At 47.3% G+C, this 21,688-nt stretch overlaps 9 protein-coding genes across 9 annotated transcripts; 3 read left to right on the top strand and 6 right to left on the bottom strand.

Moving 5' to 3' along the window:
• Positions 1–172: 172 nt before the first annotated feature.
• On the top strand, positions 173–1,194 carry ASPWEDRAFT_187699 (uncharacterized protein; the record flags this gene model as incomplete). The annotated part of the gene is made up of 2 exons (XM_040832194.1): positions 173–374; positions 430–1,194. 2 exons carry the CDS (start codon positions 173–175, stop codon positions 915–917), a joined length of 690 nt encoding a protein of 229 aa, XP_040683956.1. The 3' UTR covers positions 918–1,194.
• Positions 1,195–1,644: 450 nt separating this feature from the next.
• Positions 1,645–2,762, top strand: ASPWEDRAFT_32473 (uncharacterized protein; the record flags this gene model as incomplete). The annotated part of the gene is made up of 5 exons (XM_040833671.1): positions 1,645–1,688; positions 1,739–1,863; positions 2,006–2,446; positions 2,529–2,600; positions 2,650–2,762. The coding sequence occupies 5 exons, from the start codon at positions 1,645–1,647 to the stop codon at positions 2,760–2,762; spliced, it is 795 nt and encodes a 264-aa protein (XP_040683957.1).
• Positions 2,763–2,824: 62 nt separating this feature from the next.
• On the bottom strand, positions 2,825–5,787 carry exg2 (putative exo-beta-1,3-glucanase). The gene is made up of 2 exons (XM_040829880.1): positions 3,510–5,787; positions 2,825–3,463 (listed from the first exon to the last, which is right to left on the bottom strand). The coding sequence occupies exons 1-2, from the start codon at positions 5,327–5,329 to the stop codon at positions 3,052–3,054; spliced, it is 2,232 nt and encodes a 743-aa protein (XP_040683958.1). The 5' UTR covers positions 5,330–5,787; the 3' UTR covers positions 2,825–3,051.
• A 506-nt stretch (positions 5,788–6,293) lies between these two features.
• On the top strand, positions 6,294–7,557 carry ASPWEDRAFT_187701 (uncharacterized protein). Its single transcript, XM_040832195.1, has 4 exons — positions 6,294–6,514; positions 6,579–6,869; positions 6,932–7,009; positions 7,062–7,557. The coding sequence occupies exons 1-4, from the start codon at positions 6,339–6,341 to the stop codon at positions 7,129–7,131; spliced, it is 615 nt and encodes a 204-aa protein (XP_040683959.1). The 5' UTR covers positions 6,294–6,338; the 3' UTR covers positions 7,132–7,557.
• A 697-nt stretch (positions 7,558–8,254) lies between these two features.
• ASPWEDRAFT_704401 (serine/threonine-protein kinase) lies at positions 8,255–10,569 on the bottom strand. Its single transcript, XM_040839127.1, has 7 exons — positions 10,329–10,569; positions 10,149–10,271; positions 9,981–10,092; positions 9,723–9,927; positions 9,521–9,676; positions 8,939–9,471; positions 8,255–8,887 (listed from the first exon to the last, which is right to left on the bottom strand). The coding sequence occupies exons 1-7, from the start codon at positions 10,369–10,371 to the stop codon at positions 8,341–8,343; spliced, it is 1,719 nt and encodes a 572-aa protein (XP_040683960.1). The 5' UTR covers positions 10,372–10,569; the 3' UTR covers positions 8,255–8,340.
• Positions 10,570–11,603, bottom strand: ASPWEDRAFT_704316 (uncharacterized protein). The gene is made up of 2 exons (XM_040839126.1): positions 10,784–11,603; positions 10,570–10,610 (listed from the first exon to the last, which is right to left on the bottom strand). Exon 1 carries the CDS (start codon positions 11,419–11,421, stop codon positions 10,942–10,944), a length of 480 nt encoding a protein of 159 aa, XP_040683961.1. The 5' UTR covers positions 11,422–11,603; the 3' UTR covers positions 10,570–10,610; positions 10,784–10,941.
• A 2,934-nt stretch (positions 11,604–14,537) lies between these two features.
• ASPWEDRAFT_164298 (putative SNF2 family helicase/ATPase) lies at positions 14,538–18,718 on the bottom strand. The gene is made up of 3 exons (XM_040829881.1): positions 18,632–18,718; positions 15,267–18,508; positions 14,538–15,211 (listed from the first exon to the last, which is right to left on the bottom strand). Exons 2-3 carry the CDS (start codon positions 18,285–18,287, stop codon positions 14,825–14,827), a joined length of 3,408 nt encoding a protein of 1,135 aa, XP_040683962.1. The 5' UTR covers positions 18,288–18,508; positions 18,632–18,718; the 3' UTR covers positions 14,538–14,824.
• A 287-nt stretch (positions 18,719–19,005) lies between these two features.
• Positions 19,006–20,135, bottom strand: ASPWEDRAFT_45833 (SIR2 family NAD-dependent protein deacylase). The gene is made up of 2 exons (XM_040836630.1): positions 19,804–20,135; positions 19,006–19,729 (listed from the first exon to the last, which is right to left on the bottom strand). The coding sequence occupies exons 1-2, from the start codon at positions 20,129–20,131 to the stop codon at positions 19,074–19,076; spliced, it is 984 nt and encodes a 327-aa protein (XP_040683963.1). The 5' UTR covers positions 20,132–20,135; the 3' UTR covers positions 19,006–19,073.
• A 298-nt stretch (positions 20,136–20,433) lies between these two features.
• ASPWEDRAFT_45835 (pyridoxamine 5'-phosphate oxidase family protein) lies at positions 20,434–21,646 on the bottom strand. The gene is made up of 2 exons (XM_040836632.1): positions 21,368–21,646; positions 20,434–21,307 (listed from the first exon to the last, which is right to left on the bottom strand). The coding sequence occupies exons 1-2, from the start codon at positions 21,429–21,431 to the stop codon at positions 20,574–20,576; spliced, it is 798 nt and encodes a 265-aa protein (XP_040683964.1). The 5' UTR covers positions 21,432–21,646; the 3' UTR covers positions 20,434–20,573.
• Positions 21,647–21,688: the final 42 nt, after the last annotated feature.

Genomic DNA, 21,688 nt, shown 5'->3' on the forward strand with positions numbered 1-21,688 from the left:
ATTAAGCTAGCTATATCGTATAAAAATATAAAATATCCAAATATTAGATTATTCCCGTAGATAGAATAGTATAGATTACGGTAGACATGTTTAACAGTGTACGTCTCACCATGACATACAAGTCTGATATAAAACAAGACAATGACAATTCTCAAGTCACACCATCATAAAAATGCCACTACTGCTGGGATTGCCCAGGTGCGGTATATGCAAGCAATACTTTGAATATGAACACCAGCTAATGTTCACATTCCGAGAGCAAGAGAAATGGGAAAACAACAACAGAACCCCGCCGTCTGGAAGCTGCAATATCGCAGAGCTTGAGGCAACATATTTCAATGTCCCATGGCTTTGGGCAACGTTTGTTCGAACTTGTAAGTACCCCAATCAGACAGTAACATGGCATGATACTGACGATAAGATAATCAGTCCTCCCCGAAAACAACAACTACGAAGGCACAAAATTCGACCGCACCGGCGTAGGACAGATCGGGTTCTGGAATATGCCCGGCGCACTAACAGTTCCTCTGGATGCGAGCAGAGTCGCCATCGGCCCTCATCACCGCAGAAGCAAAAACAACCGGATTCAACGCGTATACCCGGCGCCCATGATGCCTGAAGACCCCGAAGATCCGCTAAATCCATCGTTTAACCCTAAAGCGTACCATGTCCATGAACGGTGCTGGAATATAACCTGTCGGGTACTGGGGGAGGCGAGGGTAGATGGGAACTTGGGTGCTTTTGTTGCGGCGATGCGTGGGGAGAAGATGGCGACTATCCGGTCCCTTCTCATGACCGGGGAGTTTGAGTCATTATATTGGAGAGACGAACTGGAGGATATGGATGCGGAGACGTTCCTGCGTGATCCTGAGCGATATATGCGGTCTCATTATGAGTGGATGGATGGGTATCCGTAGATAATATTGGGGCGGGATCCGTTGAATGTTGCTGAGCTGCGGGATGTGGTTGATGAAGCTATTCAGAGGTCGGCGGTGTCTCGCAAGAGAGATACACTGTGTAAACTTCCACTGGACGTACAGTGTGTGATTGTTGAGTGTTTAGATGAACGGTCTGATATTGAGAATGCTTTGCATGCATTTCGATGGCAGCTGCCGGATGCGTTTTGGAGGGCGCGCTTCCGCAGAGATGTGGTGTTTGAATATGAAGATTTGGTTCAAAGGGAGTTAGATTGGCAGTTTCTGTATCTGAAGGTGGAAAATATGTTTATGACGTCGCATGGACTGTTGAATAGAGAGTGGATTATTGGTTTTTTGAAGCGGATTGAGAAGAGGCTTAAGGAGATGATGGCATGACTGGATCAGGCAAACAGATTGTGGATAGAATCACTGTTATATTCATTATATCCTATCATATATTCACCTGAATAACTGTTGATGTAATATATTCACCATCATCTCTGCTATATATACGCCAACTGAATCTCTCTCTCTCTCTCTGTTTTACATTTTCTCAACATCCATCCAAAACACCAGAAATGAATGCCTTCTATCTTTTCAATGATGATCACAGATGGAATCTTAGTCCATGTTTCCATCCTCTGCATTGAATGATACCTGTTGCATTTAATCCCTTTAACAATGTCTTTGGTGCTATTCAACATCAATTCAAAGTCTGGGACCTGACATGCTTCTTGGTCTACATTACTCGGATTATTCAATGGTAACTTTGTGAGTTATGGACCACCAACTATCAAGCTCTAATACTAACGACAGTCTAGAGGCCAGGTAGATGCCATTATCTACCAGCGAAGACCAGCTGGCTACCAACCAAGGCCATGTCTTTCTAATAGTTCAATGCAAGCAGCTGCCAGCCAGCTCAGGGACTACTTGGTAGCAACGCATGGTACGCGTGCACCAGCTCGAAGAACTCCTGTCTATGGAGCTGTTGCAGTGGCATCTCCAGCAGACAAAACGCACAAAACTGGAAAGCTCTTTTCAACAGGCTTTTCCTTTCGAAATGTAGTTTGATGCTCGTCTCATGGTAGTACAGTTATATCTTGACCATATTCATCCTCCCGTGCGCTATTGCGGTGACAACCAGCAGGACATTCCAGTCTGGCGCATATCTTTCGCAATGCCAATCTCGAAGACTATAATCGCAAGTTCAATGTCTGCCCCTGCTCGAACATGGAAAGACACATTGCCTGATACAAAAGTCATGGATGACTCGTGTGTGACCTTCACTCATAAGAGAACAGCAAATGATTCAACACGAAGACCCCAAAGAAATTTCCAGGAAGATATCGCCATTGCTGCAGCTGTGAAGTCCTCGAACAGCAAGACTTTCAAGCGTTCGTCCTCTTTCGCGACTCCTGTGACCCTCACAGTCTACGAGGCTCCTTGCCTCTGGCACCAATATACAATGAGAGCCACCGACAAGAACGATTTTCCCTTACATTCCTGGAAACCAATGGGCACCCCCGAATGTCAGTAGAAGCGTCAGTTTGAAAGGATTTCGCTAATCCATTTCCAGTACCTTATGATTCCTGCCCTGAACCATGGGTATAGTCACGATGTGGAAGCTCGAAACGAGGAATGCTATTCGGACATCTTGGTCACCATTAGCGACAGCTATTGTAGGTACAGCTTTGAACTACTCAAAATCCCAGTTCACTAATATTTATCACAGAAAACTCATCCCATCACGTCAAGTACAACGCGGCTCTCTCAAAACTGTCCAATTCTTCGAAAAACGATAAAGGCAATACAGAGCCTGCTTCGACGGGTACAAGAAAAGATTGATTGGCAAGGCCGAGTCAGTTGCAGCTGGAGGCCTGAGCCTTGACTCTTTTTAATGAGATTCGAATACATCATAGAATGCAAAACCTCTTCCTACCCTGGCTGCTTTCTGGAATAAACCTGTGGCTGGGGAGAGTCGCTTAGGCTTCAAGTGCCAGGGATGCGCTTCTCATGGAGGAACACATTATCGTGTGCTATACAGTTTGCAAGTGGTATTCTGAATCATTCATGTACATACATAATATTATCAAACATCGAATCGTTAATCAACACATATCCAAGACCGTGTCGGTTAGTAATTCTCCGGCAAATCACCAAAATCAGGCATATCATCGCCACACTTAAACGCAGGCGCATACGCCTTTTGCGGCATATACCCATTCTTCCACGCGGTTCTATAACTCCACTGCGCTGCCGACTCGGTTCGCCAGGTCCAGTAGAACCATCCCTCGGCTGTTTCAAAGGCGGCCATCTGTGCTTCAGCGTAGGTTTGGAGGAACTTTTTGTATCCGTCCGAGTAATCGGCTGGTTCGGCGTTGGCGGAGGAACAGCTGCAGGCTGGGCCAGTGTCGGCGGTGGGACAGTATTTGGTTTTGTCGGAGCCGTAGGTGCCCTCCCAGCGAGTACCGCCGTTGACGTTGTTGAGGTACTTGGCGCAGTCTGTGTCTGCTTGGGACCATTCGCCGCACATGGTTGGACCCCAACTAGATGGGTTAGTTTAGTTTTCTGGAGATGGATATTGGAACGTACCCTTCGTCGGTGGTGTTGATCTGTTGGATCATGTGGTACCAGTCATTGCAGACGAGGTTGATTCGAGACGTGTGGTTCAGGACAAGCTGTCCTGTGTTGAAAGTGGTGTATTGGTGGGTATCGAGGATCATTCGCTCTGGTCTGTCCGTCTTATACATCTTCTTCCACTTGCTCAGATTGAGGAATCCATCGTGCAGAACAATCAACGCGGTGATGTTGTTCTTCTGCACTATTTTGGTGGCATCTGTCGTCCAGTTGAGAACCTCTTCTACTGGCAGCGTGAGCATGAGTGGTTCATTCACGAGACCGTATATCGTGACAACATTCTTATAGCGATCCTGCGCGAAGAATTTGGACAGCTGGTCGTGCAGCTCAAGAGACCGCTTTCGATTCAAGGCCCCGTCTGTTCCCATGATCCAGTTTATACTGCCCTGGTGGCCGCTGTGGTTCCACCCATTCTGACTCCCGGGCAGACCGTGGAGGTCTAGCTTTACTCGCAGTCCGTATTTTCTGGCGTACTCAATCGCCCTTAGAAGATATCTCCATGCAATTTTAGGGACATATGGATCTCCTTCATAGGTCTTGACGGCCCAGTAGGAGTATTGAATTCGAACATGATCGAGACCTGCATCTTTGATGTCTGCAAAGTCTTGTTCCGTGATAAAGGTGGCATAGTGTTTCTCGAGGGTGGAGTTGGCAGAGTTACCAAGCCTCTTGCATAGTGTCCATTCGTCATTGACCGAATCTTTACCTGTGTACGGATCAAATAACGAAGGGACAATAAACGGCTCAAGTGAGAGCCATCCTCCAATATTCACACCCCGGATCGGTTGTTGCCCGTACGGGAATGACTCGTTCAAGGGCGGGACGCGCTCGTTTGCTTGTGCTGTATCGTCCCATGTAGAATTCAATCCCATGATAGACAGGCCACCAACGGTCTCATTCGTAAAGGTCACGTTAAAGTCGGTTGTGTCGTACCAGGTCCATGGATCCAAGATTGTATCTTTTGCATAATCCGGAATAATGTCTCGACTCAGGCCGTCCAGATTCGAGTTAGCAGGCTTCTTATCATCCGAACTTGTCGAGCCTGGGTTATCCTTGTGTTTCTTCGTAAACACCACCGCAATGGGAACAGCAATGGCAGCCAGACAGATAATCAAGACCACCATCCCAATCCACCATTCCTTGCGCTTATAGAATGGCTTGCTGACCCGACTGCCAACAGAACTTCCACCAAGGGTACTCCCAACCCAGCTGCCTTCTTTCCATGCGGATTCCATCGCCGGACCACCCCCTCCACGGTGTCGAACCTTCATATTCGCACTCCTCCCTTCTTCCAGATGAGCACCAGAGACCACTCTAGCCGTCGTTTCATCCCTGAGTAGCCCCTGCGCTGGTTCATCGAGATCCTGCTCACCACCAGCAACAAACCCCCTCTTTCGCCCTCGTTTCTTATCCATTCGAATTTCGTTCTGCGCTCGAGATCGGTCCAGCCGTTCTTCCTCCTCCTGCTCCATATCAAGCCTCCTCGCCAGCGCCTCGGCACTCAGCAAATGCGACTCGCTATTCGTCGAATCATGACTCAAGTGTTTCCATGTCGAACTCCGTTCTAGTCCTATATCGTCATTGTCGTAATCATGCTGCATCCCATACCCTTGTACCGGACCACCCACTCTCCGAACATTCTCCCGCTGATATCGTCGGTCGTCTAGCGTGTGGTCATAACCGTCGCCGTCGCCCGCACCGTTATCCTGGTCATACCAGTTCTGGCGGGAGAGATCGCCGCGACGGCGGTCTCGACTGCGGGATTGGCTCGGCATGCAATCTTATTTTGATCGGAATGTGGGATCTTTGATCTTTGTGTTTTCTGGAATGTTTCTCTGGAATGCTGCGCTGTGCCTTGATGCTTAATTGGCTTTGGCTTTTTCGCTGACAGATTCAAACTGTGTAAAAAGCTTCGATTTCCCGTAACCCTCAACAATTAAAATAAAACGCAAATCGACAGATCTAAAAGTCAAGACCCCGTACAAAGTGTAAATAACCTCTCCCCTCAGCGGGTCTGCTATCTGACCCAGAGATCCAAGTGTCCAGGTCCAGTGTCCACGCGTCCAGGGTCCGCAAGATCCAGTTTTAAGACGTAAACAAACACAGGCGGAGCCAAGTCGGTTTCCAGCCACGGATGCGCTGTGCTTCTGTAAGATATTCAAATCCACAGGCAGACAGTATTCGAGTATAAATTGATCATAGATGTAAAGATAAAACAGATGATGGAATGATGGATGATAGAGGAATGGCTGGATTGGGAGAAGATCGGAGCGCCCAGTCTTTTTTGGGTGGAGACGAAGAGACGTTGGAGCAGCAACGAGGGCGGTAAACAATAGTACGAATAGCTTCATCTTGGATGATTTGGGATGAATATATACATATATTTAAAGTTGAATATGAGAGTATATAATTATAGCTTCAATAAGCTGTATATGGCAGTGGAGTTTAAATTTCCTCAGGACAGACAGTCCACACACTTAGTCTAACCCTGAAGCTATGAAGCATGGATACATAATGGCCTCATTTGATAACCTTTAATAGATCTTATACAAAATTTTATCTGATGTAAAGATTCTTGAATATGATTTTAAGAAAGGTCAACTAGGTGCGCGCGTATGCTTTTTGGCCTAATGCTTATTCTAACAATAAGAGTGAATAACCCTAAAGTAGACGTAGACATTGTTGTAGACATTGTTGCAGGCATCCACGGAAACAGCCACCACTTCCTCTTACAACACCAACCTCATCCCAGAACATATCCATCCACATCCATCCATACCCACCATGCCTAAATGGGCCTTTGACTTCACGGGTCGTACCCCCATAATCGAAGACAGGCCCATCAAGATTGAAAAACAGCTGACAGAAGAGACGATTGGTATGTTTGGTCAACGACAAGTCCTCACTCTAGCACGGTACATGGATACAAACCAGCCTGTTATGGTCAAGATCCGCTACGAGTGAGTATCTACCTGTACCATGGAATATTTATCTAATCTAACTAACTGGGCTATACCACATCAGTCTCAACCCCAAGCACTTCAACCTCCAAAACCCAAAGCAAGTCCGCAAAGATGCCAAAGAAGACTTCATGAATGAATGGGAGGGGGTCGAAACCGTCCAGAAAATCGGCCACGGGCCTGAATACATCGACCATTTCATGCAGAAAGCAAGACCGTCATTCCCATATCCAAATGGCAAGGTGTACTTTCTCATCCTCTCTAGGGTTCCTGGAGAGAATGTGGCGGAGATTTATAAGGAACTTTCTTTTGAACAGTTGGAGAGTATCAGGCGGCAGATTGCTTATATTCTTGAGTGAGTATAGCCATGAAATCATTATGATTAAGGTATATGGGTTAATATACCTGTTCCCACAGACACATGAGACAGGATGACTGGGCCTTGTCAGAACAGGATCCCAACTTTCTTCGATATGATAGAGAGCAGGATAAGCTGTTATCACCCCATTCTCTATGCTTCATTCTTAACGTATGCTGATGATGTTAGTTATCTTGTCGATTTCACCTACCTCAGCATCATCGACTCCGAAAGCCCGACTTCATGCCCATCACCGTAGACGATGATTGGGATCTTGCATTTAATATCTGGAGCGATGATCACTTTGACCGTCTCGACAAATAAGAGCAACAAGATAAAAAAAAAGTAAAAATAAAAGGAGAAGCTTGCGCTGTCACGAAAACCCAAAGAACCTGGTATATTCAAGCTATCAGAAAGCTCAGCCTCGAGATTAACAACCCACCCGTCTGGTCATTCGAGAAAGTTACTGCAGAAGACTGCCAAAAAGGAGAATCAATGTCCGGAGCGTCCACCCTGGCGCTGACTTGGGTTAACGTTTGCTATCTATCCTTGCACCCATGGTTGAAGATCGAATGAAAGTCTTGCTTTGCTGGCCAACAATCTTCATACCTGCTTCGTACAATATGGCTTATAAACGAGAATCCTAAGAAAGATCCTGTTATGTTTTACCTTTCGTCTGTAACCCAAGAACGTTGAATTCAGATACATTGCTTCTTATCTTAAGTACTAGGCCAATATCACATCTACTTGCGGATATATACTGATCTGATCAGATTTAGATATCTATCAAGAAGGGATTGTAATTACATAAAATCAGACAGATACAAGGTTCTGTTGTCCCTAACATTCGTCCCTCGCATCAATCAAGATATGCAAATGCCACAAAAGTACGTCGGACGGCTTAGAATACATATTCCTGCCCAATGAATGAATGATGAGATGAAGAGGAAGTCGTAGGCCTGTCACTTTCCGTTCGACTCCGCGGCCATAAAAGGAAAAGAGAATGAAATGGAATTAGTAAATGAGAAAGAAAAAAAAAAATAAAAAGTATATCTTCGCTCAATCCAGGGGAATCAAGAAACATTATGATAAAGGCATTCAGGTAATCCAATTTCCTGCAAGGTCAAGAGAATGCAGAACATCGGAAGTGACGATTCGTTGGCCATTTCGATCGACATGGTCCATCCAGACCGGAGTATCTCAGCTGTCGGAGACCGCCGCCTGTATTGTTTCAATCATTGGTATTATCGTTTTTTGCTATAAGCACACTGTCAATCATCGTCCGTTTGGACTCTGACAGAAATCGTTGGATTTGGCCTCAGTCACGCCAGTGGACCAGACAGGAGCGGAGTCAATAATTATCCGAACTCTTGTTAGGAAGCGACTGTGACACGTTCATTATCGTCCAGATGGACAGCAGAATCGAGAGCCGTTTTGTTCAAGGTCATTCAAACCAGGAATATTATCCTCAGCTGATGATTTGCCTGGCTCCCTCCTTGCCCAAAACACCGGGCTCTTGGGGTTTGGGACTCCTGTCGCGTCCCTTCTTCCGGCTCAGGAAAGCGAGCATTCCACTGTTGGACTTTCCCTTATCCCCAGCCTGATCATAACCCTCGGCCGGCAGTGTGGAACTGTGGCTTGCCAACTCACTCCAGCTACCGGTCTCGTCCAACACCATTTGTACTCCACCACCCTTACTCGTCTTGCGTGTTGCTCCTCCTCGGGCGCCAGCAGCGGGGGGCGGGAATGGTCGATGGAAGGAGGGAGCCGGCGGTGGGGGAGCAGGAGAGGGAGCCTGTCTCTCTTGCGGCGGTGGAGGCGGGGCAACATCTTGCGGCTCGACAGTCCCCGTAAGCGGGGAGGAGACGTTCTCGGCGGCGTTAAGACGGCTGACGGATCCATCGTTACGCAAAGGCGGCGAACCCCTCGAGGAGTCAGGTTGTGACACCTGCCTCGAGTGGGTTGAACCAGCGCGGCCAGGCTGGCCATTGGTTGGGAGGCAGTCTTCTGGGTTTCTTATAGAATGTCAGCATTGGTCTAATAATAGAATGCGTTGGGGTACTCACGTTGTTGCGGCAATTGCTTCGGCGGCATTGCTGTAGCTGGTTAGCATTATTGAATCCAAAGCAAGCATGTCGACATACCCTCTGAAAGTTACGGTTGTGTAGTCAAATGGCTCGAACATGGTCTCAATAAGACGATGCAGTTCATCTTCCCGGATTTCCTTTGCCGTCGCATCTTCTCTCAGTTCCGCTCTAGGCTTTTGCCGACGTGCTCTAGCTTCGAGTGGTGCCTCCTCAAGCAGCAATTCTTCTAGATCGTACGTTGCGTCGAAATTGGTCTTATCACTCGACGGTCGGAAAACAGGCAGAATCTCTTTTCGTTCCAAAGCCTCAAAGTCGTAGTCGGCAAAGAAGGGATGAGAAGTGAAGCTTTCGAAGCTCACAGCGCCAATTCGCTTGCTTCGGTCTCTCTCGATCAGAGCGCCCATTGCTCGCAAACATGGGACAGTAACTGCTGGGTTTGTGACAAAGTATTTCGGCGAGGCTTTCTTGATGTTTTCACTAAGAGTATCTTGGCTACGGCCTTCGAATGGTCGCTATTGAAATTAGCATTTCGACTTTATACACCTGCTCAGTTAAACGAACCTTGTTGTAGATGCACTCGTAGAATGTCACACCAAGCGACCACCAATCGACCTCACAAAAGTACCCACCGCCTTCGTACACTTCAGGAGCTAAGTATGCCAAGGTTCCAGATTTGCTTGTCAAAGGCTTGCTCGGCCGGAAGTCCGATGCGACGTTCTGCAACAGATTAGCGTACGTCTTGGTATTAATGCGGACAACATACAAAATCAGCCAAGTGGACATGACCCTCCGAATCAAGGAGCACATTGTCTGGTTTGACATCGCGATGGATGATACCCTGGGAATGAATATATCTCAGAGCACAGCCAAGTTCTGCTATCCAAAACCGCACAGCTTCTTCGGTGAAGCATTTTCTTGAGATGTGAAATCGCAGGTCACCGCCATTCATCAAATCCACCACAATGTAGCTTTCCAACAATCAGCGACGGGCGAGGGGAGACTGCACAGGGGCACGACGCACATGTATTCTATATCCTGAAAGCTGTATCTCAAGTTGCAAAGAAATGGATGGTTCAAATGCTCGAGCATTCTTCGTTCACGAATGATATTCCGTACGCTTTCCGACCGGACCACTGGGAAGAAACAGAATCAGCACATGTCAAGACAGTTCCAGCCGGAGTCTACCCACCTTCTTCTTTCCGAATATATTTCAGAGCAAACGTCAAGCCGGTATCTTTTCGCTCAACAATGCGAACTTTACCAAATGCACCTTTTCCTACCACCCGAAGGAGGCGGAAATGGTTGAGGTTGACTGAATTGCAGTGATTAGTACACACGTGCAGCTAGCCCAAAATGTCCAACTACTCACCCTCATCGGTGAAGGACACCGGTTTCCCTTGAGTATTTCCCATCTAGAGAGCAGAGTGAAATCGTAACACTGATTTCCGAGCGAATCTTCTCCGGCAGCATCCCACTTGTACCACAACAACGATTTGTCTCCGGACGAACAGAAGAACAGGAGGCGGAGTCTTTTTCGCAGCGGAGAACGCGTAGCTGAGCTGAAGACGGCGGTGAATCAATTGAATTGAACGGTCGCCGTACGGTGGATCATAGGCAAACCGACGCGAATCTAGGAAAGCAAATTTCCGACCTGTTCGAACAAAAGCAGCGGAAAGTCAGTGGATTGGAGCTTAGGAATGCAGGGACGGTATGAAATTGCCCGCTGGCCGTCGCCCCCAAAAGGCGGGAAAGACGAAGAGCGGGAGGGGTTCGATTTCCCCCGAGATGGGTCGTATTCGCAAAATGGAAGACAAGAAAGCTTACCCGGTAGATTCAATAGGAGAAAAAAGGCAGAAGAATTGACCTGTCTGACGAGGACGGAATGGATCAGACCAGGGACTAAGCAAGTGAGGAGAGATGTGAGAGAGCGAGAGATGAGGTAGTTAATTAGTCGGTAGTTGGTGGACAGTCCCGTGAACCCCCTAAAGAAGAACGAGCGGATACTGGCAGAAAGGCGGAGGAGGAGCGAACCACGGATGGGCGAATCTGACTTGTAGAAAAGCTGAAGAATTATAGAATAATAGATAATGGACTATTTTCTTTTTTCTTTCTTCAGGAAAAAGAAAGAATAAAAAAAGGACAAATAATGGAGGAAAAAGGGAAAAAGATGGAAAAAAAAAAAAAAAGAAAAAAGAAAAAACTACTCGGCAAGTCCGACAGGGTTCGTATAAGCCCAAAAGCCACCAGACCAGGCCAAAAAGCCTCCGGGATAGGGAGACAGAAGAAGAAGAAGAAGAATAATTAGTAGCAATTCCAGCGACAAGAAAGCCAGAAGAAGAATAAGCTATGCTTGACTGTCGTGGCAGTCGATTAGCCGGAGACAAGGAGAGAGTCGGAGGGGAAAGAGGATCAAGCAGAGATAATAAGGGGGTTTCATCCAACGACATCAAAAGTTCAAGCATCCAGAGCGACAAGAAGGAGTCGAACTAAACTTAAGGAGAAAGCCGCTTGGGCCCACGAGGGAAAAGAAAAGCGAAAGGGAAAAAAAAGACAGGAAAGGAGGATATGCGGTGGAGAGCGTTGGACGGGATGAAGATTCACTGTCCGTGATGCTATCCAGATGCCTCATCTCTCTTCAGGCTTCACCTCGCCTCTTCTCTTCATCAGACCCATCTCTCCTCTACACACTACGACAGATGTACAGAGAGTGTCTACAGAATCAACAGGCTCGGAACTGGATCCGGATCCAGGATGAATCTGTCCAGAACAAATATCCACTCGACGCTGTCTTCCCCACCGATCACCACCTCTTCTCCTCTTCGCTCTCTTAGTGAATAATAATACAGCCATAATATCTCTTGATCCCTGCGGTCGGTCTGGCAATCCCCAACCTTTTTGATGCTGCTGACCTGTCATCTCGTCCATGATTTGATCTCACTTTAATCCTGGTCCAACACGTTTCTGACCTGTCAATTTCTGGTATCCTTCGCGAAGCCTGCATTTCTTTTCTTTTCCTTCTCCTCTCTTCTCCTACCTGGGTCTCGTGGCCGCCACGTTTTCTCACGCATGGCTGCCCAGCTAGGCTGGAAGAAAAGAAGAATCGAGAACTAGGGAATATTCTTCCATCTCCTTTCGTCAATACCGCCATTCCACGTTCTAGACGTCTAGAACGGGTATTAATACTGGAATGGACTCTTGTCTTCCTGGCGTCCCTCAAAAGAACACCTCAGCGCCCGCAGATCCCCGAACACGATTAATTTAGGTGCATGTCAAACGCAAAATAAGACTCAAATCCTCCTTGTTTCATGTCGCACACACCGTCCAGCATTTCCCCTGGATAAGGTAAGGCTGGCGGGCTCCATCGCATTCGGACTGTGTCTCCGACAGTCTCGCATCTCTTGTCCGGCGTGTCAGGTTGGCCAGACAGAAATCACCTAAATTATGATGTGTCCGGTTGAGGGTTTTTCGTCTTGGCGAGTAAAATAATAATACGAGAATGCACTGACTTGAATTGAAGCCATTTGAACAATCGACAGGATTGCTATTATTGAAATATTCTGGCAGGGGGTCCGGGTGGTGGTACAAATAATGCCAGGTTGAGTTTTTTGTCACATCTGTCATGGATATCGACTACTTCTTATTCTGGCAGGCTGGCACTGACCTTTTTTATTTCATCAAATTATTTTAACCATTCGCAATACGAGTCCAATCAAAAAAAATCCTCAAAAAGACCGGGGATCGACAGCGTTAGGGCCACCCACTGTGGACAACCACTACTGTGGTCTAGTTTTCTAGTGAGAGGCCGAGTGGAGTTGTCTTCCACTGCTGATCCCGCGAGGCTATCCTTGAATGTGAAACTGACTGTCTGTCGGCGTAGTCTACTTGACTTGCTACTTGTGAAAGACGACTCTAACAAGACCTTCTAGAAATCATGCCATGTGTTCACATCTCCTGAGTCTGAAGAAAAAGAAATATCCTCCATATCCATGCATACTATCTGCAAGTCATACATCCCTCTTCCTGTCTCCTTTTCTTTTCAAACTGTTGATTTTACGATTCTAGAATTTCTTTCGATGAATGAAAATCATTTATAGGGGAAGCGCCACATTTATCATCTTGCATCTTTTTAATTTCTCAACTTTATCCAACTTGAACTGCCATGATAAATATGCCAGACTATTCTTAGCCACCACGTCCCTATACGGAATAACTACTGTATCCAATAGTCCGGCTGCAAACCTAAAAATCCCCGGTGTTAAGGCCATCGGAAATGTACGTCTGTTTGGACTTCATTAACCCATGCCCATGCCCTATCCTGGTTGATAACTAAGATAGATCGACAGGATGCGGATACATCACATCCATCCTTATATCAAATACTATCCTCTCTGCCTGCTATACTCCTTCTCCTCATGATCATCGGTATGATGGCAAGCCTTGCCTCATAAACTCTGTTCAACTCCAATAGAATCACCATGTTTCAACCCTTCGAGATCGGCAGTGTATATCACGCATGCACCTATAGGCTTGTAGCCAGGGTCGATTCAATAGTTCGGGGTAATCATCGGCTTAACTGGCTTTTTCGCAACTCATGACTCGGGCGTCTCAGATCAATCAGATGAAGCATGATTCAATCTGGATTTGTTATTCCCTGTCAATTTTTACCCCAAATCTTAGCTTGTCTGGGTTTATCTCATCGCCCCTCTTTCTTACTTACTTAACACTTTCTTTTTAGCCGGTTGGTGTTTCAGATTAATTGTCGGATGAGGTCACGGAGGTTGTACACCGATTAGGAAATCGGTTTATTACTGGTCTATGGTCTATGGGTGTTATTAGTATGTTCGGAAAAGAAAAAAGAGAAAGATGGATTTAATTCGTCGTGGATGCTTAGCTATGCCAGCCGCATTTCATCGTCTTGTGCTAGTTCATCCTGCGTATACCGCCGTGGAGCTTGTCGAGATAGGGCGTCAAATCGTCCAGATACCTCGATGACAACCGCAACATGACGATGTGTAAGAGTCTTGCGCTTCCATCACGCGCAGAAACACCGAAATCAAGGCATTTCGCTGTAAATCCTCAAGGCTTCTCTGTTCAAGGAATACGTCCGCTTCGTCCAGGAGGACAGCACAACCCCAGATCCGGCCTAGATGTAGAAACAAATTCTAGATACTTCTCAGCATCCTCAGCCCTGGTGCCTTCATCTCCGCACGTTACTCAATAAAGTAGGTTCATAATAGATTATCCACCCGGGCTCAGTTCAGAACCTACCGACGCCTAAAATTGGTATATATCGCCGTTCACTTCGAGGCATTTTCGAATTATTGTGCTCCAGAACTCCAGGCCATTCTTCAAAAGTTAACAGAACGGCTTCATGGCTCGAAAGTAGTAGTTAGGATCATTGTATTGGCTCGGGGGCCTGGTTCTTCTCGCGAAAAGACAGAGCATTCTACTCTGCAAGCCAGAAGGTATCGCAACGTAAAGGAAGAAAAATGCCCAACAGACCTTTGCGTGCCAGGCACTTGGGTGTATAAACAAACGGATCGAATATATTACTCCACCCTTAATAGTTGGCTACTATATGCAGTTAAGGCTGGTTGCAAAACTCTAGTGAGTGTAAGGCAGAGACAAACTTCCCTAAATGGTCCATTCGTGTCTAATCTTACTAGCAGTTGACTACCTACCATTAACTCACTGGCCAAGACAGGAAAGCCAGTAGAAATATTGAATTAGAAGAAATGTATCATATTGACTCAACCGAAAATCACATCCAAATCCATAACATGACGCCTCAACCCGAAATCCCTCCCAATATGCATTTCAATTACCCCCATGATCTATGCCCATCATAAATTAACATCGTGTCTTTTACCATCGTCGTCCGTAGACAGAATCCTCGGATCTAGGTGCCCGCTTCTCTTGTTGACGGCTTCGGTCCCGAGAAGAGTCAGGCATACTTCCCTTCATAGCATCGTCCTTGGTCAGGAGCTTGGTCATCTGAGCGACATCGACAGCTTCTTGGTTGCCTGTATACCGAGATTCGGCATCTCTGCCAAAGAGGGCCATCATGTCGGTCATGGTGAGCTTGCCGGCAGCACTCTTGCCCTCGATGGTGAGGTTGGCCAGTTCTCGCTTGCGCTCTTGTAGGTCGATGATACGCTCTTCGACGGTCTCCTTGATGATCATCTTGTAGATCTTGACGTCCTGTGTCTGGTTGAGTCGATGAACACGGTCAATGGCTTGCTCCTCAACAAACTAAAGAAATTCGTTAGCTCAACATCATAAAGCGGGAAGAAGAGGCATATCTTACGGGATTCCAGAACGGCTCCAAAATGACCACTCGGCTTGCGGCAGTCAAGTTTAGACCCAAAGCACCAGCACGCAAACTACACAGCAGAACCCGGGTCGCACTGTTGTTTCGCAGCTTGTTGAGACTTGCCTCTCGATGGTCGTTTCTCATTCCACCGTCATATCGAGCAAATCCAATATTGGCACGCATAAGGAACGGTTCGATCTTATCAAGCATCGAGGTAAATACGGAGAACACAATAAATTTGTGGCCCGCGGACTCGCGTGAGAGGATCTTCATGAGATGTCTGATCTTCGTGGATGGGAGGACCTGGTTGTCATCATCGTCAGGGTTGAGATAAATCTCATCCTCAGAGTCAGTTTCCTCGCCTCGGCGGTTTATGTGAACAGCACTTTTGCGCTTCTGAGTGGGAGATTCAGGTCCGTCGTCTTCCGAGTCAGTTTCATCCTCAGAGTTGAGCCATTCACCACCTCCCTCGGCGTTCTCATCATCCGAGCCTCCGGCTTTTCCAAGGTTGGGCATATTACGCTTGTGTTCGGGAACGATCCATTCGCCATCTTCTTCCTCCTCGTCGTCACTGTCGATGACAATTTTTCTGTTTCTCTGGGATCGAGCAATCTGAGCCTTAGAGCGACGGTCCGAAGGTGATGGCGGTGGGCTATCTTCATCTTTCTTGTGAGAAGACTTCTTGCTCCGCTTCCAATCGTTGGCAAGGCTGCCTGCAAGATCTGTCTCGCATGCACTGCACCTGCTGATGCCGTTCTTGGCTTGGTCCTGGCTCAAATCTGTCTGGCAAACATCACACTTCTTGGAGACGACACTGAGTGCACCGAACAGATCAGCCATGCTGTCAAGGTCATCCTTCTTAGCCGGTTGTTGGCTTCCGGTGGGACCAGTCTGGAGAAGAACGTCTTTGTCTTGGGCGAGATCACTCTTTACCAGATCCGGGTGGTTGCAGGACTGGCGAAGACGCAAGAGCAAGACCAAAGCACCGGCATAATCAAGCTTAGTACCACCCATCATCTTATCAAGGCTGTTTTCTGTCCGTTGCTCAAGCCGCTGGTAGAAGGTCATCTCACCCGGCATAAACTCAGCCTCTACCTTGACAACTTCTCTCTTCACAATCTGGAAACCAGGGTTTTTCTTTTTCTTCCCGTCGCCTCCTTCTTCACCAGGCTTGAGGTTGGCATTGAGTTTCAGAACATCCTTCGTGCGTCGCTTCATGAAAATCTTTAGATAAATGTGCAAGCGTTCGATGGCCAGGCCTCCTCGGCCGTTTGCCAGGGGCTTACTGATCTGCTCCTTCCAGGCTGCTAGGTCATTGAATGGCTTGATACGCAAGAACTTAATGAGACTTTGCAGCTCGTCGAGGTTATTCTGCAAAGGCGTTCCTGTCAAGCACCATCTATACTCTGCATCCAAGGCATAGGCAGATTGAGTTGCTTTCGCATTTCGGTTTTTGATTGTGTGGGCTTCATCCAAAATGACGCGGTACCAGTAAACAGAAAAGATACCAGATTTCTTGTTCATGGCTCCATGCTCTGACGTGAGAGTTCCATATGTTGTAATAACCACATCGTAATCTTCCAGGTTATCATTCGCCTTCGCTCGAGTATTTCCGTGATAAACACATACGCGAAGCTTGTGAGAGTTTTCCACTTTCTCTGCGATTTCCGACTCCCACTGTTTGATAAGCGCAAGAGGGGCAATGACAAGAGTCGATTTGCTCACGCCAGGCGGCAGTTTAGTTGCCTTTTTGTCGTTCTTCTCGTCGTCTTCGGAGTCATCGTCGGACTTGATCGTTCGCTTGCTGTGTTCTTCCTTTGTAGGTTTCCGATTTGTGAGCAGTAGAGCAATGGCTTGAACAGTCTTTCCAAGACCCATGTCATCTGCGAGGATTCCTCCCTTGGGCAGGACTCCCTTGGACTTTTTCTGGCCTAGTTCCTTGTCGCACATCCAGTTCACACCCTCCCGCTGGTGAGGCAGTAGTTTGACCTTCAAGCCTTCGATAGTTCCATCATCCTCGTCCTCTTCATCTTCGTCATCGTCTTCCTGCTCGTCTGCATCTTCATCTTCGGCCTCGGATTCGGATTCAGCAACTTGTTCCTTTCCTTTCACTTCTTTTTCAGAGTCTGAGTCTGAGTCCTTCTCTGATTCATCCACCTTGTCTTCGGTTTTCTTGGTCTCATTGACAGACACTCCCTGTAGCGCAGCGGCCAAGTCATCGACTTCAGAGCTCTCCTCTTTTCTCTCCACCTTCTTCTCCTCCGTTTTCATTTCCTCCTTCTTCTGCTTGCTCTTTTTCTCCTTCTTCTTTTTGTTCTTCTTGCTCTTTGGCTTTGGACGCGGTTTATCATCTTCATCCTCAAAGGCTCCTTCCAGCAAAGCCTTGATGTTCTCATTCGCTTTAGCTGTATCGACATAGCCGTTCACATCCATTGAGCCAAATCCAGTATTGTTGGGCCGAACACTGGGACTGAAGCCACCCTCATTTGTAAGATCGACGAAGTTCCTGAGGTTCTTGTTTGCATTATTCATATTATTCATTTTAATCGCGGATGGCTTCGACGTGAAGAAAGTCTTGGGAGCTCGCGGGGTATTGAATGTGAAATTCTCGGGGCGTTTGATTTCGACGACATCGTTGTCAACAGGACGCGACATTCTATTGTTGTTGTACGCCGAAGGTCGAACAGGCTTGAAAGGATCGAAAGGTTCACTGCGCTTCGGGGTAGCGGCTACACCAGCTCTGGGTGTAGCAGGTGGACCATAGCCCTGACGAGCCACGGCTTTCTGCGCGTGATTCTGTGCCCCCCATTGTTGAGGGTTAGGTCTATGGTGTTCAACACGCGGCCGGTTCGCTTTGGGAATGTTGAAAGGGTTGCTAGACTGCTGGTGGTGGTGACTCGGGCGGATAGGAGAGGGTTTTCCGAATTCGGGGTGCTGGGGGAGGGGTCTTGAAGGATGTTCCTGAGGCTTTCCAGGCGTGTGTGGAAACGGGGGCGCGTCGCTTTCTTTTGCCATCTTGAAAGATAAGTCAAATAGGTGTATCCCACTTGTAAATCCTTTGGCAGAGCAATAGTGGGGTGGTGTTTGTGGGTAAACAGGTCGATTCTTTGTGCGCGGGGTTGGCACACTTTGTTGATCTTATGGTAGAGACCTGGGGACCATAGGCCTCAGAAATCAAGGGGTTCAGGAAGGTATTTTATGCTGTTGGTTAGTAGATGTTGATTGTATCCTCTAGTCTGGTATTTAGGCAGGATGTTAGCATGTGTCAAATCCTGAATCCTGACATATGCCGCTGTGAAGTCTGCCACACTGCAAAACCAATAGTGGGCGCACAGTGGCAAAAGGGAATTGTTACTCACCCAGATCAGTCCATATTAGAGCTAAGATCGAGATTCAGAAGATGTCAGAATGCTTCGAGCTCTGAGATTGCCTTGATTTGAAACAGGTGGTGGTGCCCACATGCCACATTTATCGATAGCGATCATTCTTAGCGCTTTGTTTTGGGTTTGCGCCATGAAACCCCGGCAACGGGTGCTGCCTTGATGCCTGAGGTCACCGTTAAATTCCATACTGTCGATAGCATCATAGCAGCAGGTAGGAATGCCAGTTGCTTTTAGTAGTGGGCTCAATATATTCAGACAATGATCCATCCTTATAATTTACTTTGATAAAATGAAAAGCATTCATAAAGCATACACGGAGGATATCTCCGCCTAATGAGTTCGACATGTCATGGCAACATAAATGCTTCAATTCTCGTTAATAGTGGCATTTTATATCTTTATAACGTGTGTTTATCTATTAGATATCCCCAATGACACTTTTGAGAATTTCCGGAACGATTACACCTGCATCGCCTTGGAAAAACCAATCCCCAGGCTGCAAACCAGAAGAACCAACATCATTACGATCCATATTGATAACTGCAATTCTGGCACCTTTGGCACGAGCCTTGTCGACATACCCTGCAGCCGGGTAGACTCTGGAGCTTGTCCCGATAACCAGCATCAGGTCAACCTTGGGGGAAGTATTGATGAAGTTTTCCACAGCGTTGATAGTTTGCAACGGCAGGCTCTCACCAAACCATACAATTCCGGGACGGAGAAGACCATCTTTGCATTCAGGGCAATGTGGAAGAACGTCAGGACTCAACGAAGGCATCGGGACGCGCTCGTCTGAAATGTCTACTTCTGTTCCTTCCTGCTGTTGTCCTGTTTCCTCATTTTCTAACCTCATTGCATTCTGCAGAGACCTAGAAGCCTCTTCACCCGTCTTATCGCTCTCTGAAGGTTTTAGCTCTGGGCCAGATCGGGGGATGGCGAGAGCAGGGACGATAGGGTCGGTGAAGTCATTCTGCCGCGAGTAGTTGCAATAAAAGGAAGTACATTTCACTGTGAAAAGGGAGCCGTGGAGAAGATGAAGCTGCTCATTTGGATGGTTCGCTCGTTGCGAAAGACCTACAATCATAATCAAGCCTGGTTAGCATTGGATGGATAGTCTAATAACGTAGTAGATGAATTGTGCTCAGCACCATCGACGTTCTGGCTTAGCGTGATAAAATTTTTATTCTTTCTTGCCAACTCTGCCAGGGCGTAATGTGCACGATTCGGGTTTGCCTTGAGGGCCATATGACGGCGATAGCTGTAAAACTGCCACACTAGGTCTGGATAGGCCTCGAAAGCCTCAGGTGTAGCCAAATCAGTGGCATCATACGATCGCCAGAGACCACCTGCTCCTCTGAATGTAGGGAGACCTGAGGAGGCAGAGAGTCCAGCGCCTAGCAGTGCCAGTATTCGTGTGCATCCCTTGAGATAGCTAGAGAATGATTGGAGATCAGCTGCCGGGATGGCTGAGGCCATGGCGGGGTGAGGATGGGATGAACACAAATAGTCTGCTTTGAAGAATAGAAAAGGGTATTTAGAAAGAGAATAAGTGCAAAAACCACGATATCCAAAACTGCGGTGTTAATAATAATGGGCAGCAGCACTGTTTGTCCTGAATTGGAGTTGAACGACGAAAATGTTGATCAGACAGCTTTGAGTCAGCTTAATGACGTCTCCGCACTCTGAGCGAACCCCGCATATCAACAAATATCCTCCGTTTCAATGTAGGACAAACTGAACGTTGAAAATAAATTTATTCTATTGCTATTTCAGTCTTTATTATGGAGCCTACTCTTTTTATATGTGAGCGTACGATGGAAAATTGATTCGATTGACATTTGCGGCTTAGTACTATATGCTTCTCCTGTATCAATAGGACCGAAGCAGACCACGAGGGGAAAGGCGTGATCACAATCAGTCAGTGCTGCTCCTCTGGTGGAAGCTGGACACCAACTGCGCCTTCTGCATGTACACGGTTTTCGTCGTTCTTACTGGAGACATATGAAGTAAGATACTCCGGCACATCAGTGACTTTGTTTTCAGGGCTTGGGACAGGCCGCCCAAAGGTCTCCCAGACTGGTACAACGCCAGTCCAGACGCTACCAGTTACTTCCTCATTCCCTGTGTCCTTTCTCTCGTCCGATACGCCTCCGTCGCGAATCTTGCCGCTGCCGTCAACGATTTTGACCTTGAGGATGACGGTCGAAGACATCTCAGCACGGTCAGGAGGGACTCGGGTATGATCCCAGCGGTCTGGGACCACGGAATTCGTGATCAGCTTCATAGCATAGAGTTTTTCTTGCTCGTCCGTGACCACTTTGGCCCAGCCATGAAGAATGGCAGATCGATAGTTGTAGCTATGCGAGTTGGGCGTGAGTGACAGGATCAGGCCGTCCACTTTACTAGCTGCTATGCATAGAGGCAATCCGTTTTCGGAGTCTCGTGCTAGGTTCATAACCCGGGAGCTGACATATCCATGAAGATAGCAGTCCAAGGGTTCGTTTATGCCTGCTGATGGGTATTCGAATGAACCCATCTGACCGATCATCGGCAAGATTGCGGGGAATGGGTCTGAAGGGCCAGGATTGAAAGACACATGGAGGACCTGGGTCGAATTGACAATCGAATGGATTGCCCCTAGATCATAAGTCGCTGTAACAACGGTTAGTGATTTGCTTACTGGGTATGAGCTGCAATGGTGTTTCAACATACCCCGATGCTTATATCGGTTGACAGTATTGGAGGATCCTTTTGGGTATACCAGAGTCCTTCCCATGATTGCTGTTTTAGTTAGAGTATGTTTATTGTCTGTTTCTCGTGAGTAAAGGGTGATAGACGTGGTCAGTATCATCCTCGCTGTATAGGAATACCCTCGAAATATATATTCACTATCCAGACTCGAAGGGCGTCAACCGTGAGCCAATCGCTCCACACATCCTATTGAGTCATAGCACTGAGTCACTCGCATCATCCAGTCAAGATGAATCCCAGCTATCTCTTCCATTTGTGTGGCTCGAAAGACGAGGGGAAGCC

This window comes from Aspergillus wentii (genome assembly GCF_001890725.1).
Source record: "Aspergillus wentii DTO 134E9 unplaced genomic scaffold ASPWEscaffold_9, whole genome shotgun sequence".
NCBI classification, from domain to species: domain Eukaryota; kingdom Fungi; phylum Ascomycota; class Eurotiomycetes; order Eurotiales; family Aspergillaceae; genus Aspergillus; species Aspergillus wentii.